Source organism: Orcinus orca, chromosome 1, assembly GCF_937001465.1.
Source record: "Orcinus orca chromosome 1, mOrcOrc1.1, whole genome shotgun sequence".
Taxonomy (NCBI): domain Eukaryota; kingdom Metazoa; phylum Chordata; class Mammalia; order Artiodactyla; family Delphinidae; genus Orcinus; species Orcinus orca.
Window position 1 is genome coordinate 180,729,596 of NC_064559.1, and position 25,335 is coordinate 180,754,930.

General features: G+C 43.6%; 1 protein-coding gene across 1 annotated transcript; it reads right to left on the reverse strand.

The window, feature by feature from the left end:
* Positions 1-2,742: 2,742 nt before the first annotated feature.
* On the reverse strand, positions 2,743-24,589 carry LOC101275498 (polyadenylate-binding protein 4). The gene is made up of 4 exons (XM_004266721.3): positions 24,560-24,589; positions 3,376-3,469; positions 3,131-3,261; positions 2,743-2,867 (listed from the first exon to the last, which is right to left on the reverse strand). Exons 1-4 carry the CDS (start codon positions 24,587-24,589, stop codon positions 2,778-2,780), a joined length of 345 nt encoding a protein of 114 aa, XP_004266769.1. The 3' UTR covers positions 2,743-2,777.
* Positions 24,590-25,335: the final 746 nt, after the last annotated feature.

Below are 25,335 nucleotides of genomic sequence, written 5' to 3' on the forward strand. Positions count from 1 at the left end.
CAACGAAAGATCCCGCAAACCACAACTAAGACCCGACGCAGCCAAATAAATAAATAATAAATAAAAAAATAAAACCGTGCTCTGACTACTATGCCCAGAATGATTTCGATGGAAACCTGGAGACCAGGAGGTTAATGCAGTCGAGACTAAGGAAGAGTTGATGGTGACTCTCTCCCTCCAGTCTGACTTGTTCCCAGGATGATCTTTCATCAGAACAAACCTCAACTCTCTAGAGTTCCCTTCTTTTTTTTTTGTTTTTGTTTTTTTGCGGTACGTGGGCATCTCACTGTTGTGAGCATCTCCTGTTGCAGAGCACAGGCTCCAGATGCGCAGGCTCAGTGGCCATGGCTCACGGGCCCAGCCGCTCCGTGGCATGTGGGATCTTCCCGGACTGGGGCACGAACCTCTGTCCCCTGCATCAGCAGGCGGACTCTCAACCACTGCACCACCAGGGAAGCCCTAGAGTTCCCTTCTTAATCAGTGCTACTGATGACAAGGCTCCTAGAGCCCTTCACAAGGGGCCATGGCCACGTCAAGTCAAGCCCTACCAACACACAAGCCCTGGTCCTTACCATGTGCTTGATTCTCTTGACTCTGCCTCTGCCCATTTGGTTCTCTCCTTTCTCCACCTGGAGGCATCCACCTGTCCTTGTTGGAGGTCCTATTTACCCCTCAGAGAGGTGCCATGGCCTCCAAGTCCAACAGTTGACTGAAACACACCCTGTGACTGTAGTCACGTGTGTGTCTGTCTCCCTCTTTGACAACAAGGCCTGTGTCTGCTGTGTTCCCAGAGCTAAGCGGTGGATGCACACACAGCCAACCTCAGCATCCTTAGGCCAAACCAGAGGGGTACTGCTCATAGAAATGAGGCTGTGAGATCTGATTACAAGATCCCCTTGTGAAACTGTCTCTACTCCAGACCAACAGGTCACTCTTGAGAGGAACCTGACCAGGTGTCCTTTATGTGGATATGGTATAATATATATATATATATTTGGTCGTTGTCCCCAGTACCTAGCACTGAGCCCCTAAAACCCCTGAAATTTCCTGAATGACAGGAGGGCCTTTTTGTTGTTGTTAATAAATTTATTTATTTATTTATTTATTTATTTTTGGCTGTGTTGGGTCTTCACTGCTGCTCACAGACTTTCTCTAGTTGTGGTGAGCGGGGACTACTCTTTGTTGCGGTGCGCGGTCTTCTCATTGCAGTGGCTTCCCTTGTTGTGGAGCACGGGCTCTAGGCACGCGGGCTTCAGTAGTTGTGGCACACAGGTTCAGTAGTTGTGGCTCGCGGGCTCTGGAGCACAGGCTCAGTAGCTGTGTCGCACAGGTTTAGTTGCTCCGCAGCATGTGGGATCTTCCCGGACCAGGGCTCGAACCCGTGTCCCCTGCCTTGGCAGACGGATTCTCAACCACTGCACCACCAGGGAAGCCCTAGGAGGGCCTTTTAAAATTCATAATGAACCCTTTTGACCATACCTGAGTTTACCCTAAGGTGGTGATGCATAGTGGGGTCCTGTATTAGTTAGGGATCTTCAGAGAAATAGAACCAATAGGAGAAATATATATACATCATATAGATACATATGGAGAGATTTATTATGAGAACCAGGGGAGCCAATTGTATAAATCCCAGTTCAAGGGCAGGAAGAGATGAATTGAGATGTCCCAGCTCAGTCATTTAGGCAGATGAAAGGGCTGATTCTCCTCTCCCCCACCTTTGGTTCTGTTCAGGCCCTCCATGGACTGGATGAGGCCCACCCACCTTACAGAGGGCAATAGCATTACTGGGTCCACTTATTCAACTGTTAATCTCATCTAGAAACACCCTCCCAGACACACTCAGAAACAATGCTTAGCCAATATCTGGGCACCTTATGACATAGTCTAGTAGGTATATAAAATTATCTATCACAGGCCCCTAGATAGCTTCCAGATGGGGGCTGGTCAGCAGAGGAACAAACCACATGATTAGAGGGTTGGAACTTTTCAGCTCCAACCCCTGACCTTCAGGGAGGGGAAAAGGGATGGAAATTATGTTCAATCACCAATGGCCAATGATTTAATCAATCATGCCTAGATAGTGAAACCACATGTAAAAATTCTAAATGCGGTTTGTTTGGGGAGCTTCTGGGCTGGTGAACACATGGCTGTGCTGGGAGGGTGGTGTGCCTGGAGAGGGCAAAGAAGCTCCGCATCTCCTTCCTCTGACACCTGGCCCTATTCTTCTCTTCCATTTGACTCTTCCTGAGTTGTGTCCTTTATAATAATCTATAATCATAAGTATACCTCTTTCCTGAGCTCTGTGAGTTATTCTTGCAAATTTTCAAACCTGGGGGGCGTGCGGTTCATGGGAACCCAAATTTGTAGTTGGCTGAGCATAAGTGTAGGTAGCATAGGGACCCCATTTGTGGCTGGTGTCTGAAGTAGGGGCAGTCTTGTGGGACTGAGCCCTTAACCTGTGGGGTCCATGGTATCAGAACTGAATTGAAATGGTGGGTCCCTGCTGTTGTCAGAGAATTGTAGAATTGATTGGTGTCAGAAGAAAACCACAGTGGAAACTGTTGTTTGCCCTTTATAATTCACAGCTTATCCCCTCCTTTCTCTAACTTCAGATGACAGATAAGGCACAAAGGTAACAGGATAAGTGGGCAGGATAAGCAGTAACAGAAGCAGGGCTCTCTCCGTTCCCTCCTCCTTCTGCCTTTTTAGGATGATGATTGTAAATCAAAACCATCGCAGGAAATGAAATAGCCAAACACACGGTTTGTCCTTGTCTAAGAGGTAGCAGCAGCAACAGCGCCCACCTTCTGGGCAGCCTCTTTCTTGGCATGATGAGCCTGTAGGACCGCCACAGCTTCATCCACCTGTGAGAAGCTTCAGGTGGTCAGTGACACCTGAGGAGAGCCCCTCCACCCCTCCCTGGCGCCCAGGCCCAGCGGTGGCCTCTCCTGGTGCTGACCGCTTTCCCAGATACCCACGCGCCAGCAGCCCTCAGGTCACAGGCAAGGCACGAGGAGGTCACAGGGGCAGCAGACCCTTCTCTCTGCCGCCCCTGGGTGCCCAAGGCCACCCCGTGTCCTCCTGAGCCGAGTGAGCGGAAGCCACGGGGGTCTGGGAACCTGCTCACCTTGGAGCGGAGAGACTCGGGGGACTCCAGCATGTGCAGCAGCTCCGAGTTGTCAATCTCCAGCAGCATCCCCGTGATCTTCCCAGCCAGGTTTGAGTGCATCGTCTGGATGAGCGGGAACAAACGTTCACCTGTGGGAAGGTATTCCGTGAAAAACCCAGTGGCATCCCAGTAGAGAAGGGACGCTGGTGTCCAGGTCAGTAGCAGCTCTGGCCCCCTCTTCTGCAAGCACGTGGGTCACTCACCCAGCATCTGTTTCTGTTCCTGCGGGGGTGCTGCGGCCAGCATGGAGGCGGTCAGCGGCTCCTGCCCCTGCACGTGGACTGCAGGCTGGGGTGCCTGGGAACCAGGAGAGGCGGCGGGCTAGCACCAGGGAAAGGACACTTGACAGTGGTTGAGGTTAGGACAGTCCAACCATTCAACACCTGAATGCTACCACTCAGCATGCCAGGAGAGGAGGACGAGAGGTCCCTGGGCAAATTCAGTCCACTGAGAGGGGAGTGGTGGGAATATAAAACCTATATAGATTTCTGTGTACCTATTCAGGTATGTAATACAATGCAGTACAGTCAGAAAGAGGAGGTGAAATGAACCCATAGAGAACACACCTGCTCTTTGTCAGGCCTAGTGCTAAGCAGATATTTCCTCAGATATTTAGTCCTCATAAACTTTTTCAGGTAGAGATTATCACCCAATTTTACCCATGATGCCCAATGAGGTCAAGTCATTTGCTCACATTAGCAAAATAAAAACTGAGTATTGAATGTGTTTATTGAACATACAAAGTTATAGTAACTATCTTTAGCAGTACAGCTTTTTCCTAAAGACCCCGTTATTTCCTTTGGAGGGACTCCCAGAAAGGACTGGGCCCAAGTGCATGCATTTCAGACCAGTTATAATTATTATATACCATACGCCCTCTCTCATAAAATGCTCTATAGAAACATGAGATGTTTCTAGACATCAATGTCTAGATGCTTCTGTGGGGTCAGTGATGATCTGGGGCATAGAAGCAGGACCTTGCAGGCTATAGAAAGGATTCATGCATTGCAATGTTTGAGCTCAATTAAAAGAATTCTAATAGTAATTGCTTCACTTGTGAAGAAGAATAAATCCAAAGGAAAGGTGTAAAAAAAAGAAAGGATTCGTATCTTTTCAACAGGGCATTACATTTTGGAACTCCCATATTTAGAGAGCGTTAGGTAGGTGAAGTGAATGAGACAGTGGACCACATCCGTTTCTCTCCTGCATTTCTGAAGGGAGTAGACACTGTGCTCACATTTAGCACAAGTTGTATTTAATTTTTTTTTGTATCTACTTTTTAAAATCCCCTTTCTCCTACTACAGAAGGAGCATTTTGAGAGCAGAGTCTATGTCAGTTTGTTTACCACTGTGACGCCATCCCACTCACAATTCCTTGGCATTTAGTGGAGTTTTAATATCTGATGAATGAAGCATGGGATGTGGGCTGCTGACACTGGGTGCATTTCCGTGGAGCAAAAGCCCAAGGAGGAGCACGGGCATGAGTGGTGGCTCAGGTGCAGTGGGAACCCCTAAGGAAAAGAAAAAGCCAACTTAGATCCCACCACTCTTGGCAACCATGCTCTCCAGGAGTCTTCCTTTGAGTCAGTGTTTATACCATGGAGACTGTTTGAAGGACTAGAAGTTAAAACATTCTCTCTGCTAGCCATGGACTTTTTTCTTCACTGGCAGCAGGAGGGACAGATGTCCAGGTATGCCAGAAGCTAGAGCTTGTGGCCACTTTTCCTTCCTTTCAATATCATCTCATAACACTGGATTCAATGCTCATAGCAGCACTATTTACAATAGCCAAGATATGGAAATAACCTAAATGTCTATCGACAGATGTATGGATAAAGAAGATGCAGTATATAGATATATACAAGTATACATACAATGGAATACTACTCAGCTATAAAAAAGAATGAAATAATGCCATCTGCAGCAACATGGATGGACCTAGAGATTACCATACTAAGTGAGGTAAGTCAGACAAAGGCAAATACCATATGATATCACTTGTTATGTGGAACCTAAAATATGATACAAATGATCTTATTTATGAAACAGAAAGAGACTCACAGATATAGAAAACAAACTTATGGGCTTCCCTGGTGGCGCAGTGGTTGAGAGTCTGCCTGCCGATGCAGGGGACGCGGGTTCGTGCCCCGGTCCGGGAAGATCCCACATGCCGAGGAGCGGCTGGGCCCGTGAGCCATGGCTGCTGAGCCTGTGTGTCCGGAGCCTGTGCTCTGCAACGGGAGAGGCCGCAACAGTGAGAGGCCCGCGTACCGCAAAAAAAAGAAAACAAACTTATGGTTACCAAAGGGGAAAGTGGGGGGGATAAATTAAGAGTTTGGGATTAGCAGATACAAACTACTACATATAAAATAAACGACAAGGCCATACTGTATAGTACAGGGAATATTATACTGTATATTCAGTATCTGGTAATAACCTATAATGGAAAAGAATAAAATATATATATATATATATATATATATGAATCACTTTGCTATATACCAGAAACTAATACAACATTGTAAATCAACTATATTTCAATAAAAAATAAACAATTGATAGTGTCCAAAAAAAATTGTCCCTTGGATTTGGCAATCGTTTCTTAGATAAGACACCAAAAGTATAAGCAACAGAAGAAAAATAGGTAAATTAGACTTCATCAAAATTAAAAATTATTGTGCATCAAAGGACAATATCAGGAGAGTGAAATGATAACCCACAGAATGGGAGAATACGCTTGCAAATGATATAGGTGATGAGTCTCCTGTCCAGAATGTGAAAAGCACTCTTAACACCCAACAACAAAAAGGCAAACAACCCTATTAACAAATGGGCAAAGGACTTTTCTCCAAAGAAGAGATATAAGTGATCAAAAGTTCATGACAAGATCAATGTCATTATATCACTTACATGTGGAACCTAAAAAAGCTGAACTCATAGAAACAGAACGTAGATTGGTGGTTTTCAGGGGATGAGGGGGTGGAGGAAATGGGGAGATATTGTTCAAAGGGTATAAACTTCCAGTTATAAGGTGAATACGTTCTGAGGATTCATTATTAATAATACTGTATTATATACTTGAAGATTACTAAGAGAGTAGATTTTTAAAAAGATTTATTATTTATTTATTTATTTAATTTATTTTTGGCTGTGTCGGGTCTTAGTCGCAGCATCTTCATTGAGACATGTGGGATCTCTCATTGCGGAACCGGGCTCTTTGTTGTGGCGCACGGGCTTCTCTCTAGCTGTGTTGTGCCGGTTTTCTCTCTCTAGTTGAGGCGCGTGAGCTCAGTAGTTGTGCTGCGTGGGCTTAGTTGCCCCACAGCATGTGGGATCTTAGTTCTCTGACCAGGGATCGAACCAGCGTCCCCTGGATTGTAAGGCAGATTCTTTACCACTGGACCACCAGGGAAGTCCCAAAAGTAGATCTTAAATGTTTTCACAACAGAAAAGAAATGGTAATTATGTGACATGATGGAGGTACTAGTTAACTATGGTGGTAATAATTTTGCAATATATAAGTGTAGTAAATCAAGATGTTGTAGACCTAGGACTTACACAATGTTATAGGTCAGTTATATTTCAATAAAGCTTAAAAAAACAATGTCATTATGTCATCAGTCATTAGGGAAATACAAATCAAAACCACAATGAGTTACCACTTCATACCCACTAGGATGGCTATGATTGAAAAAAGAAGTGAAAACAAGTGTCAACAAATATGTGGAGAAACTGGAAGCCTCATACATTCTTGGTGGAATGTAAAATGGCGCAGCCACTCTGGAAACAGTTTTGTGCTTCTTCAAAAAGTTAAACATAAAATTACCATATGACCCAGCAATTCAGAAAGAAAAAAAGAGAGAGAGAGGGAAAGAAAAAATATTTGAAGAAATAATGGCCAAAAAAATCCTAATTTTAAGGAAAAACATTCATTTACAGATCCAAAGAACTCCAAGTAGGATAAACATAAAGAAATCCACATTTGGACACATTATCATCAAACTGTTGAAAGCCTAAAACACAGAAAATTTTGAAAGCAGCAAGATAAAAACAGCACATCAGAACTCACAAGTAGAGTTCTCGGCCAAAATAAAAAGTAAAAAAGGGGAATTACCTGGTGGACCAGTGGTTAGGACTTGGTGCTTTCACTGCTGAGGACCTGGGTTCAATCCCTGATCAGGGAATTAAGACCCCGCAAACAGTGCAGCCAAAAAATAAAAAAAGAACTCTTAAGTACAGTTCTGACAAGCCTTTTCTCAACAGAAACAACAGAGGCCAGAAGGCATTTGAATAACATAATCAAGATGCTGAAAGAAACAAAAAAACCTGTTCACAAAAGTTTCTATGTCCAAAAAAATTATCCTTCACAAATGGATTATTTTTTTAGTTTAAGTAAATTGAATTTAAAAAAATAAATGAAGATGAAATAAAAACTTTCCCAGATAAACAGAGACTGAGAGAATTCATTGCTAGCAGACCTGACTTACATGAAATATAAAGAAAGTCCTTCACAGTGAAAGGAAATAACACCAGTGGTAACTTGACTCTACAGAAGGAAATGGAGAGCACCAGAAAAGTGACGTATGTGGGTAAATATAAAGAACCAGGGACTTCCCTGCTAGCACATTGGTTAAGAATCTGCCTGCCAATGCAGGGGACACGGATTCGAGCCCTGGTCCAGGAAGATCCCACATGCCACAGAGCAATTAAGCCCGTCTGCCACAACTACTGAGCCTGCGCTCTAGAGCCCGCGAGCCCAACTACTGAGCCCACATGCCACAACTACTGAAGCCCGCGTACCTAGAGCCCGTGCTCCACAACAAGAGAAGCCACTGCAGTGAGAAATCCGTGCTTACCGCAACTAAAGAAAGCCCGCACGCAGCAACGAAGACCCAATGCAGCCAAAAATAAATAAATAAACAAATTTATTTTTTAAAAAAAGAACCGTACAGGGACTTCCGTGGTGGCGCGGTGATTAAGAATCCGCCTGCCAATGCAGAGGACGCAGATTCCATCCCTGGTCTGGGAAGTTCCCACATGCTGCAGAGCAACTAAGACCATTTGCCACAACTACTGAGCCCTCATGTCACAACTACTGAAGCACGCGCACCTAGAGCCCGTGCTCTGCAAAAAGAGAAGCCACCACAATGAGAAGCACGTGCACCGCAACGAAGAGTAGCCCCCCTCGCCGCAACTAGAGAAAGCCCACATGCAGCGACAAAGACCCAATGCAGCCAAAAATAAATTAATTAATTTAAAAAAAACTGTGCAAATATATATTCTCTTTTCTCCTGTTAATTTCTTTAAAAGATATAAGACTTTATGAACCACTAATTATAACACTGTATGTTGGGTTTATAACATATATACATGTAATACATGTAACAATAATAACACAAAGGAGGGGGTATGAAATGAAGCTATATTGGAGCAAAGTTGCTATATTTAACCGTTTTTAAGCTAATATTAATCTAAAGAAGATTATAGTAAGTCAGGATGAATACTGCAGTCCCCAGAGCAACCACTCTACTTACAAATATAGTTTGAGTGAGTAAAATGGCTGAAGTTCTTGAGTGAATTTGGATGACTCAATAAAATACCATTTAAAAAAAATCAACAAATAAATTTAAATGGTACTCTAAAAAATATTTTAGCACAAAAGTAGGCAGTCAAAGAGGGAAGAGAAACAAAAGAAAACAGGATAAATATAGAAAATAAATAGCAAAATGACAGGCATAAAGCCAGCCATATGAATAACTACACTAAAAGTGAATAGACTAAACAATTCAGTCAAAAAGTAGAGATTGTCAGATTGGATTTTTTTTTACAAAAAGCAAGATTCAATTATATGCTATCTATTAGAGACACAAATCAGATTCAAAGACACAGGCAGGTAGAAAGTAAAGGGATGGAAAGAGACCATGCAAATTGTAACTCTAACAGAGCTGAAGTGGCTGTGTTAATATCAGAAATGTTACTGGCAATGAGAGGAATATTTATAATGATAAAAGAGTCAAGACATCAGGGAGAGGTAATGACTATAAATCTATACATACCTAACAAAGAAGTCCCAAAATACATGAAGCAAAAACTGATAGAATTGAAAAGAGAAATAAACAATTATAGTTTTGGCATTTCAATACCTCACTCTCAATGATTGATAAAGGATATATATCCTGAATATATAATGTACTCCTACAACTCAATAATAAGAAAATATATTATCCAATTTAAAAATAGGCAAAAATTTGAGTAGACATTTAACCAAAGAAGATATGAAGGTACAAAGAGCTAACAAGCACATGAAAAGATGCCCAAGATCATTAATCATTTGGGATACACAAATTAAAACAAAAATAAGATACCACTACACAGTCACTAGAATGGCTATAAAAAAAGATAATAACAAATGTTGGTCAGGGTGTGAAGAAATTGGAGTCCTCATATATTTCTGATGGGAATGTAAAATGGTACAACCACTTTGAAGAGTTTGGCAACTACTAAAATTTAAACTCTATTTATGACCCAGCAATTCCCCTCCTAGGTATCTATCCAAGAGAAGTAAAAACATATGTCTACACAAAGATTTGTACATGAAGTGTTCATGGGACCATTGTTCATAAATAGCTAAAAAGTGGAATCGATTGAATATCAACTGGAGAATGGATAAACAAACGATAGTATAGCCATACAATGGAATGCTATTCAGCTATATAAAAGGATAAAACTTACATGCTACAACATAGGTGAACTTCAAAAACACAATGTAAACACAATCACAAAAGACTACATATTGTATGAATTCATTTTTATAACATGTCCATAAAAAGCAAATTTATAGTCACTGAAAGTAGATCAGCTGTTTGCCTGGGCCTGGGGGTGGAAGAAGGGACTGACTGAAAATGGGCACAAGGGAACTTCTGGGGATGATGGAAATGTGCTAAAACTGGGTTGTGACTTACAGAGTTGTCAAACTGTAAATTTACTAAAAATCATCAAAGTACACACTTACAATGGGCATATTTCATGATATGTAAATTATACCTCAATAAAGTTGTTTTAACATTAATCACATTCAACAGGTACAGAAAAATCAGCTTTGGTTTTCTTATCCATAATGGAGGAGTAATAATAATCATTTCTACCTCAGACGGTTGTTGCAGCATTAAATAATTCATACAAAATGCTTAGCAAATGGCAACAAGTGAATCACAATCATTGTTAGCCGTTATTGGTCAAGAATAGGCTATGTTCTAAACTGGGAGGTAACAGGGTTAGATTTGTCTTTTGGAAAATCACTCAGGTTGCAGAGTGGTGAATGAATTGTTGAGATGGAGGTGAGGGAATGATGTGTATACAGTTCTGCTCTCTGCCTCTTGCCTGTTTGCAGGCAAGAGACAATGCAACCTGAAGTAAACCAGAGGCTGCAGAGGTGGAGACGAATGAGCCAGGAGGTGGGACAGAAGGGGCTGGGAGGTCACTAGGACGACTCCCCGGCTTTTGCCTTGATGACTAGGTGGCTGGCGGTGCTGTTTCCTGTGGTGAAGGAACAGGTGTGCAGGAGTAGGGATGGATGCTGGTTAGGGGTGTGCTGAGTGTGAGATGGAGACCGAAATTCGGGAGTCTGTGGAGCTGACATCATGGAAGTGGACAGGTGAGGGCGAGCAGAGGAAGAGGAGAATGAATAGGAGCCTGTGGAGGGCCAGCAGGGGAGGAGGAGGGCTTGGGCAGAGGTGGCAAATCAGATGCTTGGGCAGGATTTTCTGACAGACATCTGTAGTGAGTTTGGTCAATTCTGTTTTTTGTTTTTGTTTCGTTTTGCTTGAAAGGTGCTTAACATGTTCTTTATTGAGACATAATTCATGTACCATAAAATTCACCACTTTAAAGTGCTCAATCAGTGTTTTCTGGTACATTCACAAAGGTGTGCAATCATCATCACTATCTAATTCTAGAACATTTTCATCCCTCCCCCTAAGATGCCCCATACCAGTCACTCCTTGTTACCCCTGCCCCCCAGCCCCTGGCAACCACTGATTGACTTCCTGACTCTGTGGATTTGCCTATGCTGGATATTTCATATAAGTGGAATCGCATAATATGTAGTCTTTTGTGATTGGCTTTTTTCACGTGCATAATTCTTTCAAGGGTCTTCCATGCTGTAGCATGTGTCTGTACTTCATTTCCTTTAACTGTATAATAATCTGCTATATGAATATACCACGTTTTATTTACCCACTCATCAGTTGATGGACTGTGGGCTATTATGAATAATACTTTTATGAACATTCTTGTACACGTTTTGTGTGGACATATGTTTTCAATTCTTTGGGGCATATACCTAGGAATAGAATTGCTGGGTCTTATGGTAACTCTGCATTCAGCTTTTTGAGGAACTCTAGGTCTGGTTGTATCACTTACCAGCTGTGTGACCAAGGGCAGATTGTTTCACTGTTCTGTGGCTCAGGTTCCTCATCTATAAAAAAGAGACAATAAAGGACATTTTTGCTGTTTCCTAAGCAATTGAACCATTTTACATTCCCACCGTTAATGTATGAGGGGTCCAGTTTCTCATGTCCTCACCAACACTTGTCATTGTATGTCTTTTTTATTATAGCCAACCTAGTTGGTGTGAAGTGGTATCTCAGTGTGGCTTTGATTTGTATTTATCTGAATATTAATGATGCTGAGGATGGCCATGGTGTTTTCCTATGTTGAGATTTGCTAGAACATATCATTAGGGTTTTTTTTCCCCGTTAGGTTGTTTTCTTCCTGTTGATCTACAGAGATTTTCCAGATGGAAAGCTGATTTTTCCTATATTATAGTTCTTATGTTATTTATTAACATGGTCCAATGCCCCCATTCTATCATCCTGTAGGATTGATTGTGCCCTTTCTGTCATATATCGTCTCCAGTGTTTTTGGTCTGTATCTGGGCTCTCTACCCCTTTAGAATGATCCTGAATTAATTCTATCCTATTTAATATCTATAGTTTAATAATAAGTTTTTATATCTTCTATCTTGTTCTTTTTTCAGAATTACCTTGTATATTCTTGGGTGTTTACTCTTTCGTATGAATTTTATTTTATTTTTTAAATTATTTAATTAATTTATTTTTATGTTTATTTTTGGCTGCGTTGGGTCTTTGTTGCACACACGGACTTTCTCTAGTTGCGGCGAGGAGGGCTACTCTTCATTGTGGTGCGCAGGCTTCTCTTATTGCAGACAACACACCTAGAGCACACGGGCTCTAGGTGCGTGGGCTTCAGTAGTTGTGGCACACGGGCTCAGTAGTTGTGGTTGCGGACTCTAGAGCACAGGCTCAGTAGTTGCGGCACAGGGGCTTAGTTGCTTTGCAGCATGTGGAATCCTCCTGGGCCAGGGCTCGAACCTGTGTCCCCTGCATTGGCAGGCGGATTCTTAACCACTGCGCCAGCAGGGAAGCCCTCATATGAATTTTAGAATCCACCTATCAAGTTACATGAAAAATCCTCATACATTTTTACTGGAATGAATTGAATTTGTAGATTTATTTTAAGGGAGAAGTGACATCTTTATGATAGTATTCCCATGCATAAGCATGTTATATCTCTCCATTTTTGAAATATTCATTTTATAACTTGGAAATACTTTGTATTTTCCTCTGTAAATGTCTAGCATGTTTTTTTTAAAGATATATCCCTAGATACATGATCGTTTTTACTGACATTGTGAATGGTATCTTTTTGCCTATCACATCTTCTAGTTTCTTATTCCTATTACAATCAGTATGGTAATCTGTTGATTTTTGTATGTTGATCTTATACCTAGTAGCCCTGCCAAACTCTTTTATTAGTTCAAATAGTTTTTCTGTAGATTTCCTAAATTGACAGTAATATAACCTGAAAATAGAAACAGTGTTGTCTCTTCCTAATTCTTATCCCTTGTATTTATTTCACTTATTACCTTGGCTAGGAAGTCGGGATAGTGGTGATTAGTAAGGTGACAGTGAGCAAACTTCCTTTGTTCCTGACTCAATGGAAATGCTTCCAAACTTTCATCTTAAGTATAAAGGTTAGGTTTGGGGTAGATACCTTTTAAAAGTTCCCTTCTATTCTCAATTTGCTAAGCATTTTTATAAGGAATCTCTGTTTCATTTTGTTGAGAAGTATTTTTGAGTTTTTGAAAGGATCATCTGATTTTCTCCTTTATCAGTTAATTAGCAAATCACAGTGATAGATTTCCTAATGTTAACTTACCTTTCTGTGAGTAAAGTGAAAATTAATATCGGACCTGGGCTGATGCAAGCCTGCCTGACACTGAACTTGGTCTTCCACAATAATGTTTCCTTAGAAACAGTAGAGTTAAGATAAAAGGGGGTTATAGTGTACACCTCCTTTGTTGTGTGCTTAAATTTTGGGGGGTTGTCAATGGGCTTACACATCCAAAATGGTGTAAATTATTGGTGGGAAATAGAGGCTGCAGCTTCTATAAGTCAAGGTGACCCTCACACACCTTGGCTCTCCTGTACATGACCTGTGGGTAAGTGACAAAAGAATCTGTGTACTTGGGTAGCTGCTGGGCCTCCCAGGAAGATAAAAATGGCGTCTGCCATATATCCTGCTTTGTATTCTAGATTAAAATCTATTTGTGGGACTTCCCTGGTGGTCCAGTGGTTAAGACTCCATGCTCCCAATGCAGGGGGCCCGGGTTCCATCCCTGGTCAGGGAATTAGATCCCGCATGCCGCCAACTAAAAATTCCGCATGCTGCAATGAAGATCCCGCACGCGGCAACGAGGGTCCCATGTGCCACAACTAAGACCCAGTGTGGCCAAACAAATAAATAAATATTTTTTAAAAATCTATTTGTGTCTCATGGGTCTGATCACCAACTTGAACCCATAATCACAGTGGTGGTACTGCACCTTGCATTCCGGTGGTCGTGATATATGATTTTTTATAAGTTGCCAGATTCTATTTGTTAGCATTTTATCTTAGGATTTTTGCAAATATATTCATGAGTTTGGGCTAAATTTTCTTTTCTCATACTAGCATCCCAGATTGGTTTGGCATCAGTTATATAAGTCTACAATTCTTATCTGCAATTCCAAAATTCTAAAAGTTCTGAAAGCTAGCAACAGGTTTTCTTTGGAGGGAGGGGGTACATTTTCAGCAAACTCACCTGGCCACTAAACTTGATCTGTGAGACTATTTACAGTTTTTATTTGTCCCACTTAGTATGTTTTATGGCAGAGATATTAACATATTTAATTGTAGGGGACTGGTCCCATCTGTGCTGAGGGTGTTTATACACAAGTTACACACTGCATCATCTTTCTAAACTTCCAAACCCCAAAAAGTTTAAGATGAGGATAGTGGACCATTTTACCGTAATAAACTGGTCAGATTTTCCAGGTTTTTTTGTGGGGTTTTTTTTGGCGGGGCATTGGGAAGCAGTGTATTTGAAATAGTTGGCATAAGATAGGGATAATTTGTTTCTTTAAAGTGTGGAAAACTTGTTTGTGAAGCCAGCTGGCTTTCATGCCATGTGTGTGTGTGTGTGTGTGTGTGTGTGTGTGTGTGTGTGTGTGTGTGTGTGTGTGTGTGTTATTGGTGGTGGCGGATAACTTATTTTTCATGGCAATTAATTCTTTGGTGCCATTCTGCCCTGCATTACGCAACTGGGCCAAGCCTTCCTGTTTCTCTTCAAGGAAGTCTGATATTTCAGTTCAAAAATATTGGAGTCACTACAGACCAGTTGTTATTGGGCAATTTGATTTGCAGAAACTACTGCTTTTTGGCTGGACAATTTGGGAAGAAAGAGGCTTTCAGGGATCGTATTTACCATGGTTATGGAGACAATGTTTTAATTTTACCTCTAGAGGGCAGTCATAGATCATAAATTGGTAGGGCTGTTCTAAAAACCATTACCTAAAAATAGATTAAACTGAGTGCCCCTTTTGGTATGTATTATTTCCCTCACTTTACAGATGAGGAAACTGAGCCTTAGAAAAACTAGGTAATTTGCTTATTTTACAGCAGTTTTAAGCAGCATAAAGCAGATCTGGGATTTTAACCTCGATCTATTTCCCACTAAAATCCATACTCTTAACCACACTATATTCTCATTCTCTCTCTTTCATTCTCTCTCTTTCTCTTTCCTTTCCTTCCTCCCTCTCTCCCTCCCTCCCTCTCTCTCCCTCTCTCTCTCTCTCTCTCTCTCTTCCCAATAGAAACAGTATATCAAACTGGTTAAATGTACTAACTCTTAACAATTCTAAAGTCAGTCTGCTTGACTAGGGAGGCTGGGCCTCAGTGAGTACCTGCGGGGCATAATGGCATCAGGAAATTGAGTCCCATGAAGAGTAAGGCACCTAGCAACCCTACCAACCTCTGGCTCTATTGCCAGCTGTGTGACCAAGGAAAAGTTACTTACTTGCTCTGTGGCTCAGGTTCCTTATCAGTAAAAATGAGGTGATAAAAAGAAATTTTTGCTGAGTCTTGAGCATATGCGGTATACCGCATGACTCGAGCCTGTATTGCTAATAAAATGCAAGAAAACCATCAGTCAGGGTCCCAAAAGAAGGAACCAAAGTGCATCCCTCTTGGAGAACTGATCAGAATCAGCAGAAAACAAATCAACAACAAACACAAAAGCCAGCCTGGGGCTTCCTTGGTGGCACAGTGGTTGAGAGTCCGCCTGCCGATGCAGGGGACATGGGTTCGTGCCCCAGGCCGGGAAGATCCCACATGCCGCGGAGCGGCTGGGCCCGTGAGCCATGGCCGCTGAGCCTGTGCATCCAGAGCCTGTGCTCCGCAACGGGAGAGGCCACAACAGTGAGAGGCCCGCGTACCGCAAAAAAAAAAAAAAAAAAAAAAAGCCAGCCTGATGATGAACTTGTTATGTTTGTGATCTGTGTCTCAGATGTACTACTTGGACTCAACCTACTGGACCTACTGGGTCAATAAAGTCCTTAAAAGCCACAAATGGAATTGGGGCTCTGCTTCATTACAAGCCAAACAGTCCTGTGCCGACAAGCTAAAGATTTATTTAACCAGCCAGTCAGCTCTCCTTATATTGTACAGTGCCTTTTGCTCTTAGAAGACCATCCTTGTCTTTGGACTGGGAGTCAGTCTTCATGCGCCCTGTTTTTCCTTGTAGATTCCCTACCTGAGAGTAAACCCTCTATGCTTTAGCTAATCATCCTGAGTTGTTTGCTAACATTTCATCTGAAGACCCAATCTTACATGGTCTAACTTCTGTACTAGATCAAGTTTCCCTGCCTTACCCAGCAGTACAGTCAGTTTAATCACCGACCACATATCAGTATTTATTTTTTTATTAGGAATTAGAGTCCCTATCTCATGAGATTATTTTGATGATGAAATGATACATGTAGGGCACTTCTAACAAAGCCTGAGGTGGTAAGAACTCACTAAGTGCTATTGCCTTTAGTTCAACAAATTTTTTTTTTTTTTTGCGGTACGTGGGCCTCTCACTGTTGTGGCCTCTCCCGTCGCGGAGCACAGGCTCCGGACGCGCAGGCTCAGCGGCCATGGCTCACGGGCCTAGCTGCTCCACGGCATGTGGGATCTTCCCGGACCGGGGCACGAACCCGCGTCCCCTGCATCGGCAGGTGGACTCTCAACCACTGCGCCACCAGGGAAACCCTGAGCAGAGATTTTAATAGAAAGAATTGTTACCTAGGTATAAAGTTATTAACTGGTTAACTGACAATTCAAGAAAAGAACAGTAAGGTGTCTTGGAGGCAGCAATTAAGGAAGCATCTACTGCCCCTTAGGCTGGGAGAACAAATGGAAGATATTTAAATTATTAAAACTCAAGCTTAGCGGAGTGGCCCTGCTGAGCTGAAACTCAGATTTCTGAGGAGCGGGGACTGTTCAGCGGTTGCTGGATTTTCTGGGTGAAGCACAATAAGGTTGGTACGCAAGTGTTGGAAATACTGCAAACTAGATTCAGCATCCTCCCCAGGAAGGAAGTGTTGCGGCCAGGGTGAAGAAGCATTGCTGGAGGATGTTCACAAGTTCAGGAAGCCCAAGGGAAGAAACCAGCTCCTTCTTCCTCCTCCAATCTTGTAGCCCCCTCACGTACCACCTATTCATAATGCCTAAGAGGAACCTGCTTTTGGCAAAGCAGAAATATGGTTACTCTGGTCCCTGCCCCAGCATCACAACGTAGAGTATAGAAGGGTGGGTTGGAACTAACAGAAAACAGATTATTTAATGGCACAATCCGTCCCTTTGGCTATTCAGCATCCCTATGTACCTTCTTCACATATTTGAACTTCCTTAAGAAAATTAAAAACATTCTATTTTTCTTTCTAACAAGTTACAATGTCCTTCATTCAAACGAAGACATCTAATTCTCTACCCTGAATGAGGAGATGCAAAGTTGCCATAATCATTGTATAATCAAATCATCTTTGAGTGACAGGCATACCATCCATTTCTAAAACATGTTCATTACTCCTCAAATTCAGCCTTAATCCCAACTGATTATTCATTTGAGCTTGTCATTCCCTCTCTGTAGACACTCTAGGGCGTTCAGAAGGATTCATCCCACACCATAGTCCTTGTGGTCCTTATTAGTGCCCTGAGACCAAGTGAAAAAGCCACTCTGTCAAACAGCCCTTTCAATAGGCACTTCATCACAATCAACCACAGGTGAAAATTTGATCCATCATGAAGTCACTGCACACCATGGATTGCTAGTATTTCCCATCGTCAAGGAGGTCAGCACTGAGTTCAACTCCAAGAACACAACCAAAGCATTGTCCAAAAATTCCTCTTCTGGTACCAATTTCTCAATCAGCTAGGGTCCAATGGGGAGACAGAACCCCACCAGTTATTTGAACAGAGAGAACTGATTATAAATCATTGCAAACTAGATATACAGTTGTTAATGAGGTAAGTAAAAGAGCAATAAAAAATACACCAATTTATCATAGACATAGCAATTGGAGGAAGCAGCTACCACCCGCAGGGTTGAAGGAACTAAGAGAAGATGTGTGAATAATCAAAACGCTTGAGCGTAGAGGAGGGGCACTGCAGAGCTGAAACTCACATCCCTAAGGATGAGTCACTGCTTAGATGATGTTGGTGGCTCTGAACCTGGAAGAGGGTCCCACGGGGCTGAGAACCAGACGTCTCGGGGACAGGGCACTGGCCAGCTTATGCTGGTATCTCGGAGAAAAGCACCATGGAGCTGTCTCTGCAAGTGATGGAGATTGTGACTGGATGCAGCTACTGCTACAGGAAGGAACTGCTGTTACCAGGGATTAGAAGCATCCCTGGGGTGATACTCAGAAAGTGTAAGCCGTCAGAGAGCCCATAGGAAACCAAAAGCAAGTTTCTTCTGCTACCACCGTCCTTGCGTGTTCTCTCTCACTGTGTATTAATCACGTCTTTTAATTTCCTGTTATTTGTTGCTTGGGCATTCTGGGGCCTTACTGACCTTGGAGGGATTGCTTCTTCCAAGGCTAGCTAACATCCCCTTTAGAGATGGCAAACAACTTGCCTTAGAGCATTCTTTTCGTATGCAAACCAACTGATCCAGAGCCCATGATCCCAACCATCTCCTCTGTTGAGCTCTCACACTCTGGGCCACTATCCATCCACCCTAATCACTCCAAGGCCGGGTACCAGACAACTAAGGACAGTCCCTATACCTCAGAGACCACTGAAATTATTCAAACTAGCCAACCCTAAGCCTGCTTACCCTGCCTTGCCTGTTCCTTCCAGTGAAAACCACAATAAAAACTCTTGCCCATGTTTATTCCTCACCCCTTTTGCCCCCTGACCCAGCCTGGTGCTTCGCCAAGTGACCCTGAGTGGTGTGCCATGCCTCCTGTTTCTAGGGAACTGAGCAAACTTCTTCCTTCATGATGGTCAATTCCATATCTGTGTGTCACACAGATTAATCAAATCCCAGGTACACTTAAAACACCCTGTAGCATCCCTTCATGACACAGCCTAACAGGAAGCCAGTTCACAAAGGAGAAATGTGGGTGTCAAGAGTCCCAGCTCCAGCCTCACAAGAGAGAGTACAGAAAGGAGATTTTGAAGCAGAGAGATAACAGCGGACGCTCTGGCCAGTGTACAAGTTAAATAAGGTCTGTTTACGAAGGAGCTTCTAGTCTATGACAAAATTGTTTATGACTGGACAGTAACAGTAGAAAATTGCACCTTTGAGACATGCCTCACCTGAGATCACCACATAGGGAAGGCCAGCAGAGAAGGCCTGTGAGAGCTAGGGCCGGAGGAGGGCTTGTAACTTAAGATGGGGCTATCAAAGAAGGCTTCCTGGAGTGACACTGAGCAAAATCCAAAGAAAGGGAGGGAATGGGCTATGGTTGTCTAGGAGCCATGTGGATATCTGGGAGCAGATCATTTGGGTAGTGAAAATAGTAAGGGCAAAGGCCCTGAGAAAGGATGACCCTGTTTTCAAGAAATGACAAAGAGGCCATGTGATGTTCTTTTTTTTTTTTTAATTTTAATTAATTTATTTATTTGGTTGCACTGGGTCTTAGTTGCGGCAGGCAGGCTCCTTAGTTGTGGACTCTTAGTTGCGGCATGCATGTGGGATCTAGTTCCCTGACCGGGGATCGAACACAGGCCTCCTGCATTGGGAGCACGGAGTCTTAACCACTGTGCCACCAGGGAAGTCCCGTGATGTTCATTTTATGTGTCAACTTGGCTAAGTCATGGTGCCCAGTTCTTTGGTCAAACGCCAGTCTAGCTGTTGCTATGAAGACATTTTTGGGGATGTGATGAACACTTAAATCAGTCAACTTTGAGTAGAGCAGATGACCCTCTGTAATGTGGGGGGACCTCATTCAACCAGCTGAAGCCCTTAAGAGCAAAAATTGAGTTGCCCCTGAGGAAGGGGGAATTCTGCCCCCAGACTACACAGAACTTCTGCTTGAGTTTTCAGCCCCCAGACTCAAGACTACAACATCAGCTCTTGCCTGAATTTCCAGTCTGCTGGCCTGCCCTGTAGATTATAGACTTGGCCAGCCCCTACAGTGTGAGCCAATTCCTTAAAATCCATCTCTCTCACCATAGTTATAATATGCATCCTGTTGGTTCTGTTTCTCTGAAGTACTCTGACGAATACAGGCCAGGGTAGCAGAAGAGAGTGAACAGTGGGGTGAGTCCTATGAAATGGGGCCAGAGGTGAGGATAGGAGGGAGGACCCCATGGTGTAGGGCCTCGTAGCCAACAGGAGGGCTTTGGCCTTTACGTGGGCTGGGAAGTCACTGGAGGGTTCTGAGCAAAAGGGTGACATCATCTGACTTGTGTGTTCAAAGCTTCTCCTGGCTGTTGTGAGGAGAATGGACTGCGGGGCAAGGCTGGAGGCAGGGAGGTCACTGCAGGGATGGACACGTGGTGGGGACGTGGCGGGGTCAGGGGAGAAAGGGAGGTGGCAGTGCAGGTGGTGAGAAGTGGAGAGATGCCTCTGAGACATTTGGCTGTTGGGTTTCCGGATCTGGACTTCAGCGGTCTGGGCTGGAGATGTAACTCTGGCAGCTTTGAGCCGGCCTCACCCATGACCACACAGGGAGGCCGCGGAGCTCTGCCCAGGACCAGGGCCTGAGTTCTCCACTCTGCACCTCAAGCGTGGCCTGTGTCCTAGGGAGGCTGCTGCAGCACCCCCAGCTCCCCACACGGGGGCTCCCAACAGAAGCACTGACCTCCATGCCCGAGGCGGGGTGGGTAACACCCAGGCCTCCTCCCCGCTGTTCACAGGTCATTGCACTGCAGGCCACAGTTACTCACAGAATATAGGAACAAGCCTGGAAAACCCCAAACCCAGTTTTCTATTAACCCAGTCCTGAGTGAGGACCAAGCAGACAGGCCTGGTTTTCTCAGCAGAGCTGGTTTCTATTAGTCCGGGAAAGGCAAACAGGTTTCATCCCATGTGCCAATCTTGATGAGTTAAGCTTGGCTCTGGATAGAGCTGTCTTAAGCAGATCCGTCAGGAATCTCTCAGATGGGGTGCGGGGGGGGGGGCAGGAGAAAGGAAGAGCTGCTCTTCAAATACCTGTGACACGAGTGTGACATTTAACACTGTCTTTCCCTCAAAGCAGCACAGGTGGGGTATCTGAGGATTGGCCTCGGGGTGGTAGAGACAGCTGAAGCAGTGGTGCAAGTAGGGAGAAGCTTGTGTGCAGCCCATTCATTTGTTCAGCAAATAATTTTTACCTGCCTACACGTAGCAGTTACTATGCTAAGTGTAGGGGATGAAAAAGTGGAAACAAGCCTACACTGTAAGCCTGCTGTTTTAGTCAGCTCGGGCTGCCATGACAAAATAGCACAGACTGGGTGGTGTAAGCAGCAGAAATTTATTTATCACAGTTCTGGAGGGTGGAAGTCCAGTTCAGTTCCTGGGGAAGGCTCCGTTCCTGGCTTTTGGACAGCCACCTTCTCTGTGTTCTCTTCTTCTGTGTTCTTGCGTGGACTTTCTTCTGTGTGTACATTTTGTGGTGGAGGGGGGAGATAGAGAGAGATCCCTCTGTTCCTTTTCTTTTCTTTTCTTTGGCCGTGCGACTTGCGGGATATTAGTTCCCCGACCAGGGATTGAACCTGGGCCCTCAGCAGTGAAAGTGCGGAATCCTAACCGCTGGGTCGCCAGGGAATTCCTTCTCTCTTCCTTTTCTAAGGTCACCAGACCTATCAAAGGATTAGAGTCCCACCCTGGACTTTATTTAATCTTAATTACTTTCTAATCCCCTGATTTTATTTAATCTTAATTACTTTCTAAAGACCCTGTCTCCAAATACCGTCATATTGGGCATTAGGATTTCAACTTATCAATTTTGTGAGGATAAAATTCAGTCCACGGCACCTGCCCTCATAGAGATTACAGTCTCAGGAAGATTGACAACTTAACAATATAAACAAGTAAACAAAAATATAATTACAAGTCCTATTAAAAAGTAAACAGGGTGCTGTGATAGAGAATAGTAGAGAGGGAGAACCTAATTTCTACAGGGCGATAAGTGCTCTCTGAGGATGTGACATTTAGATCTGGACCTGAAGGATTAGAAATAGTCAGCCGTTCAACAAGCAGGTGAAGGATGTTCCAGGGAAAGACACCCACACGTGCAAAGGCCCTGAGGCAGGAAAGAACTTGGTATGTTAGGGGAAGTGAAAGCACAATTTTGGCTTTTAAAAGATCACTCTCGGGCTTCCCTGGTGGCGCAGTGGTTGAGAGTCCGCCTGCCGATACAGGGGACACGGGTTCGTGCCCCGGTCTGGGAAGATCCCACGTGCCGCGGAGCGGCTGGGCCCGTGAGCCATGGCCGCTGAGCCTGCGCGTCCGGAGCCTGTGCTCCGCAACGGGAGAGGCCGCAACGGTGAGAGGCCTGCGTACCGCAAAAAAAAACAAAAACAAAAACAAAATAAAAGATCACTCTCATTTCTGTGTGGAGAATAGACAATGTAGGAACAAGAGTACAGGAAAGCGAACCAATTCCAAGGCTATTGCCATCATCCACGTAAAAGATGATGCTTGTTGGAACTAGAGCAATAAAAGCAGAGATGGAGAGAAATCAACTGCTTCTAATATACATCAGTTGAAGGTAGACTTGATAGGATTTGTTGATTGATTAGAGTTTGGAGGTATTAGCGGGAAGTGACGAGAATGATTCCTAGGTGGCTGGCCTGAGCCACGAGATAAATAGTGGTGTCATGTATTTATATGGGGATGTCTGGGAGGCATGGACGTGGCAGGATTAATCAAGATTAATATGGATGTGTGTGATTTGAGATTCCTATTAGATACCTAACTGAAGAGCCCGCAAACGGGGCCAAGGTGAGGCCAGTGAGTTACAGGAAAGGTGTGTTACAGAAGGCTATGAGGAAAGTTTTTCAAGGAGGAGTTTGTTCGACTACATTGAAAGTTGTTGAAGGGATTAAGAGGGACAAGAATATAAAATTGCTATTGGATTTGGTAGAGTGGAGGGCTTTTGTACCCTGGACTGCCTTTAGATAGGAGATGAACACTTTCCATTTTCATGGGGGCAGAAGAGATGGATCCAGACATGAGTGGTTTGTAAACTTGGTGATAGAAAGACAATGGAATTCCTCTTTTTTCCTAACAAAATGCCAGTATAATGAGCTGTGACCATTAGTCAAAAAAGGCATATGTGATCATTAAAATGCCGTCAAACACATTTTAAGTAATACAAGCTACAAGACCAACCTGTGACTATAAATAGGGCTTACGTAACAGTTGTGATGGTGAGAAAAACCACCATGGATGTTCCCAACACCAGATCTCACCAGCTGAACATCTCCAGTCATTCAGAACTTCAATAAATGATCGGAGATTGTTATTAGTTAGGGTGAGTAACGTTAGCTGCTGGAACAAACATCTCCAGATGTAAACGGCTGAACTTAATAGAAAGATATTTCTCATTCATGTCACCATCCGATGTAGGATGGTGAGGTCTTTGCTCTATACGGTCATTCAGAGACCCAGACTTCTCCCATCTTAGGGTTCTGCCTTCTTCTAGGTCCTTGAAATCCTCTCCATTCATCTGATAGATGGAGAGGAGATAGGATCATGCCTGGGAGGTCTGTATGAGGAAGCAAGGCATATCACTTCCAATTCTCAGTCACATGTCCACTCCCAGCAGCCCCGGCTGAGACCCCCATCAACACCGGCATCAAGTACCCAACATGAGTATGAAGATGTCTCCAGATGACTTTAGCCCTTGGCTGTCAAAATTTCCCAACTGAGGCCCCAGACACTGAGGAACAGAGATACACTTTCCCCTACTCCGCCCTGAACGAATCCCAACAATTGAATAAATTCTAATTCCTTTTCCTATATTGGTCATCGTGTTTCCATTTGTATGATCCAACCATGATCAATATCAACTCTGGATTTGAACTGAACATAATTGCCGTTTCTGAATGGTGCAAGTGCCACACTAGTTGATTCTGGATCTTTCAAGAAAACAAAACCCTGCTGACTTACTACTTATACCAGTGTTACAACACAGCCACAATAAAACCAAAGTAAAGGGTCAACTATGTAGAATCACTAACAAGTGAGTAATTTGAGGATAAAGATAAACTGATGATTCCTCTAAAGCACAGAGCAGAGTTCTTCCTAAAGAATGAGAAATGCGGTGTGTGCTGTGGACGGGGACGTGAGCGAAGCAACAGAGTGCCATCGGTGTTTCTCAGAAGTGGCTATTTAAGAGGCCCGTTTATCAATGGTCATGACGGTATCCAATGAACGGATGAGCTTATATTATAACATATTTATAAATAATTAATTGTACTATTAATTGCAGTTGCTGCTTGCCATTTGCCAGCTGGTATCTTAGTATTTCAATATTTCATCCACTGTCACAGGCTTCACAGTGCATACCTGTCCCGCAGCCCCATTAGTGCTCGCCATCGTTGGAGGCGGATGGCAGGGCGAACTGGTGATTTAGTTGGAGGTCTTCCCACCTGCAAATTCTCCTTTCAGAATTCAAATTGTAGAAGCATTTCATTTGTTCTTTTTAAATGGGAAAAACACTTCCTGGATGCAGGCAAACCCTGTGTCCTCACCCCATGCACAGCTGGTTTATCCTGGGGCCCTTTCTTTCCCATCCAATGCTCCTCACCTAAGGGCACCAACTACCCTGCTTTTATTTCTCCTCGTTTGGCCTCCAGTTTCCCTGAACTGAAAATAACTAAGATGGACAAGTCAGCAATTCTCAAATTTTATGATACACAAATGCAGATTCCCAGGAGTCACCCCTGAGTTTCCAATTTTGAGACAGTAAGACTTCCTCCAGGTCACTTTGAGCCCTGCCCTTCTCTGGCCCTAGGCTACCGCTCTGCCTTCCAGGTCTGGTGATTCTTTACCCCCATTTGATAGGGTTGGATGGCCCAAAGTATCCAGGCTCTGTCTGCAAATAAGAGAGGGTAACTGAGGCTGCAGACCCATCTCGGATCACACAGCCCCAGATTGATCATCCCCTAGTCTCAACCAGAAACTAGAACTTTCTTTAGGCACTGGGAAGCAACCTCCACCTGTGGAGCCCCTGTTATGTGCCTGATACCATGCTGTATTTTTTCATGTATCACCTCACTTAATCCTGACAACAAATCTTATGAGCCTGGGATTTTTTAAAATTTTATTTTATTGAAGTATAG

Coding starts and splice junctions, on each gene's coding strand:
- LOC101275498 (XM_004266721.3), bottom strand. CDS start 24,589: ATGGCGAGCACTAATGGGGCTGCGGGACAG. Junction 3,470..24,559: donor CTAATGGGGCTGCGGGACAG/GTATGCACTGTG, acceptor CCTGGTTCCCAG/GCACCCCAGCCTGCAGTCCA. Junction 3,262..3,375: donor GGAACAGAAACAGATGCTGG/GTGAGTGACCCA, acceptor ACCTTCCCACAG/GTGAACGTTTGTTCCCGCTC.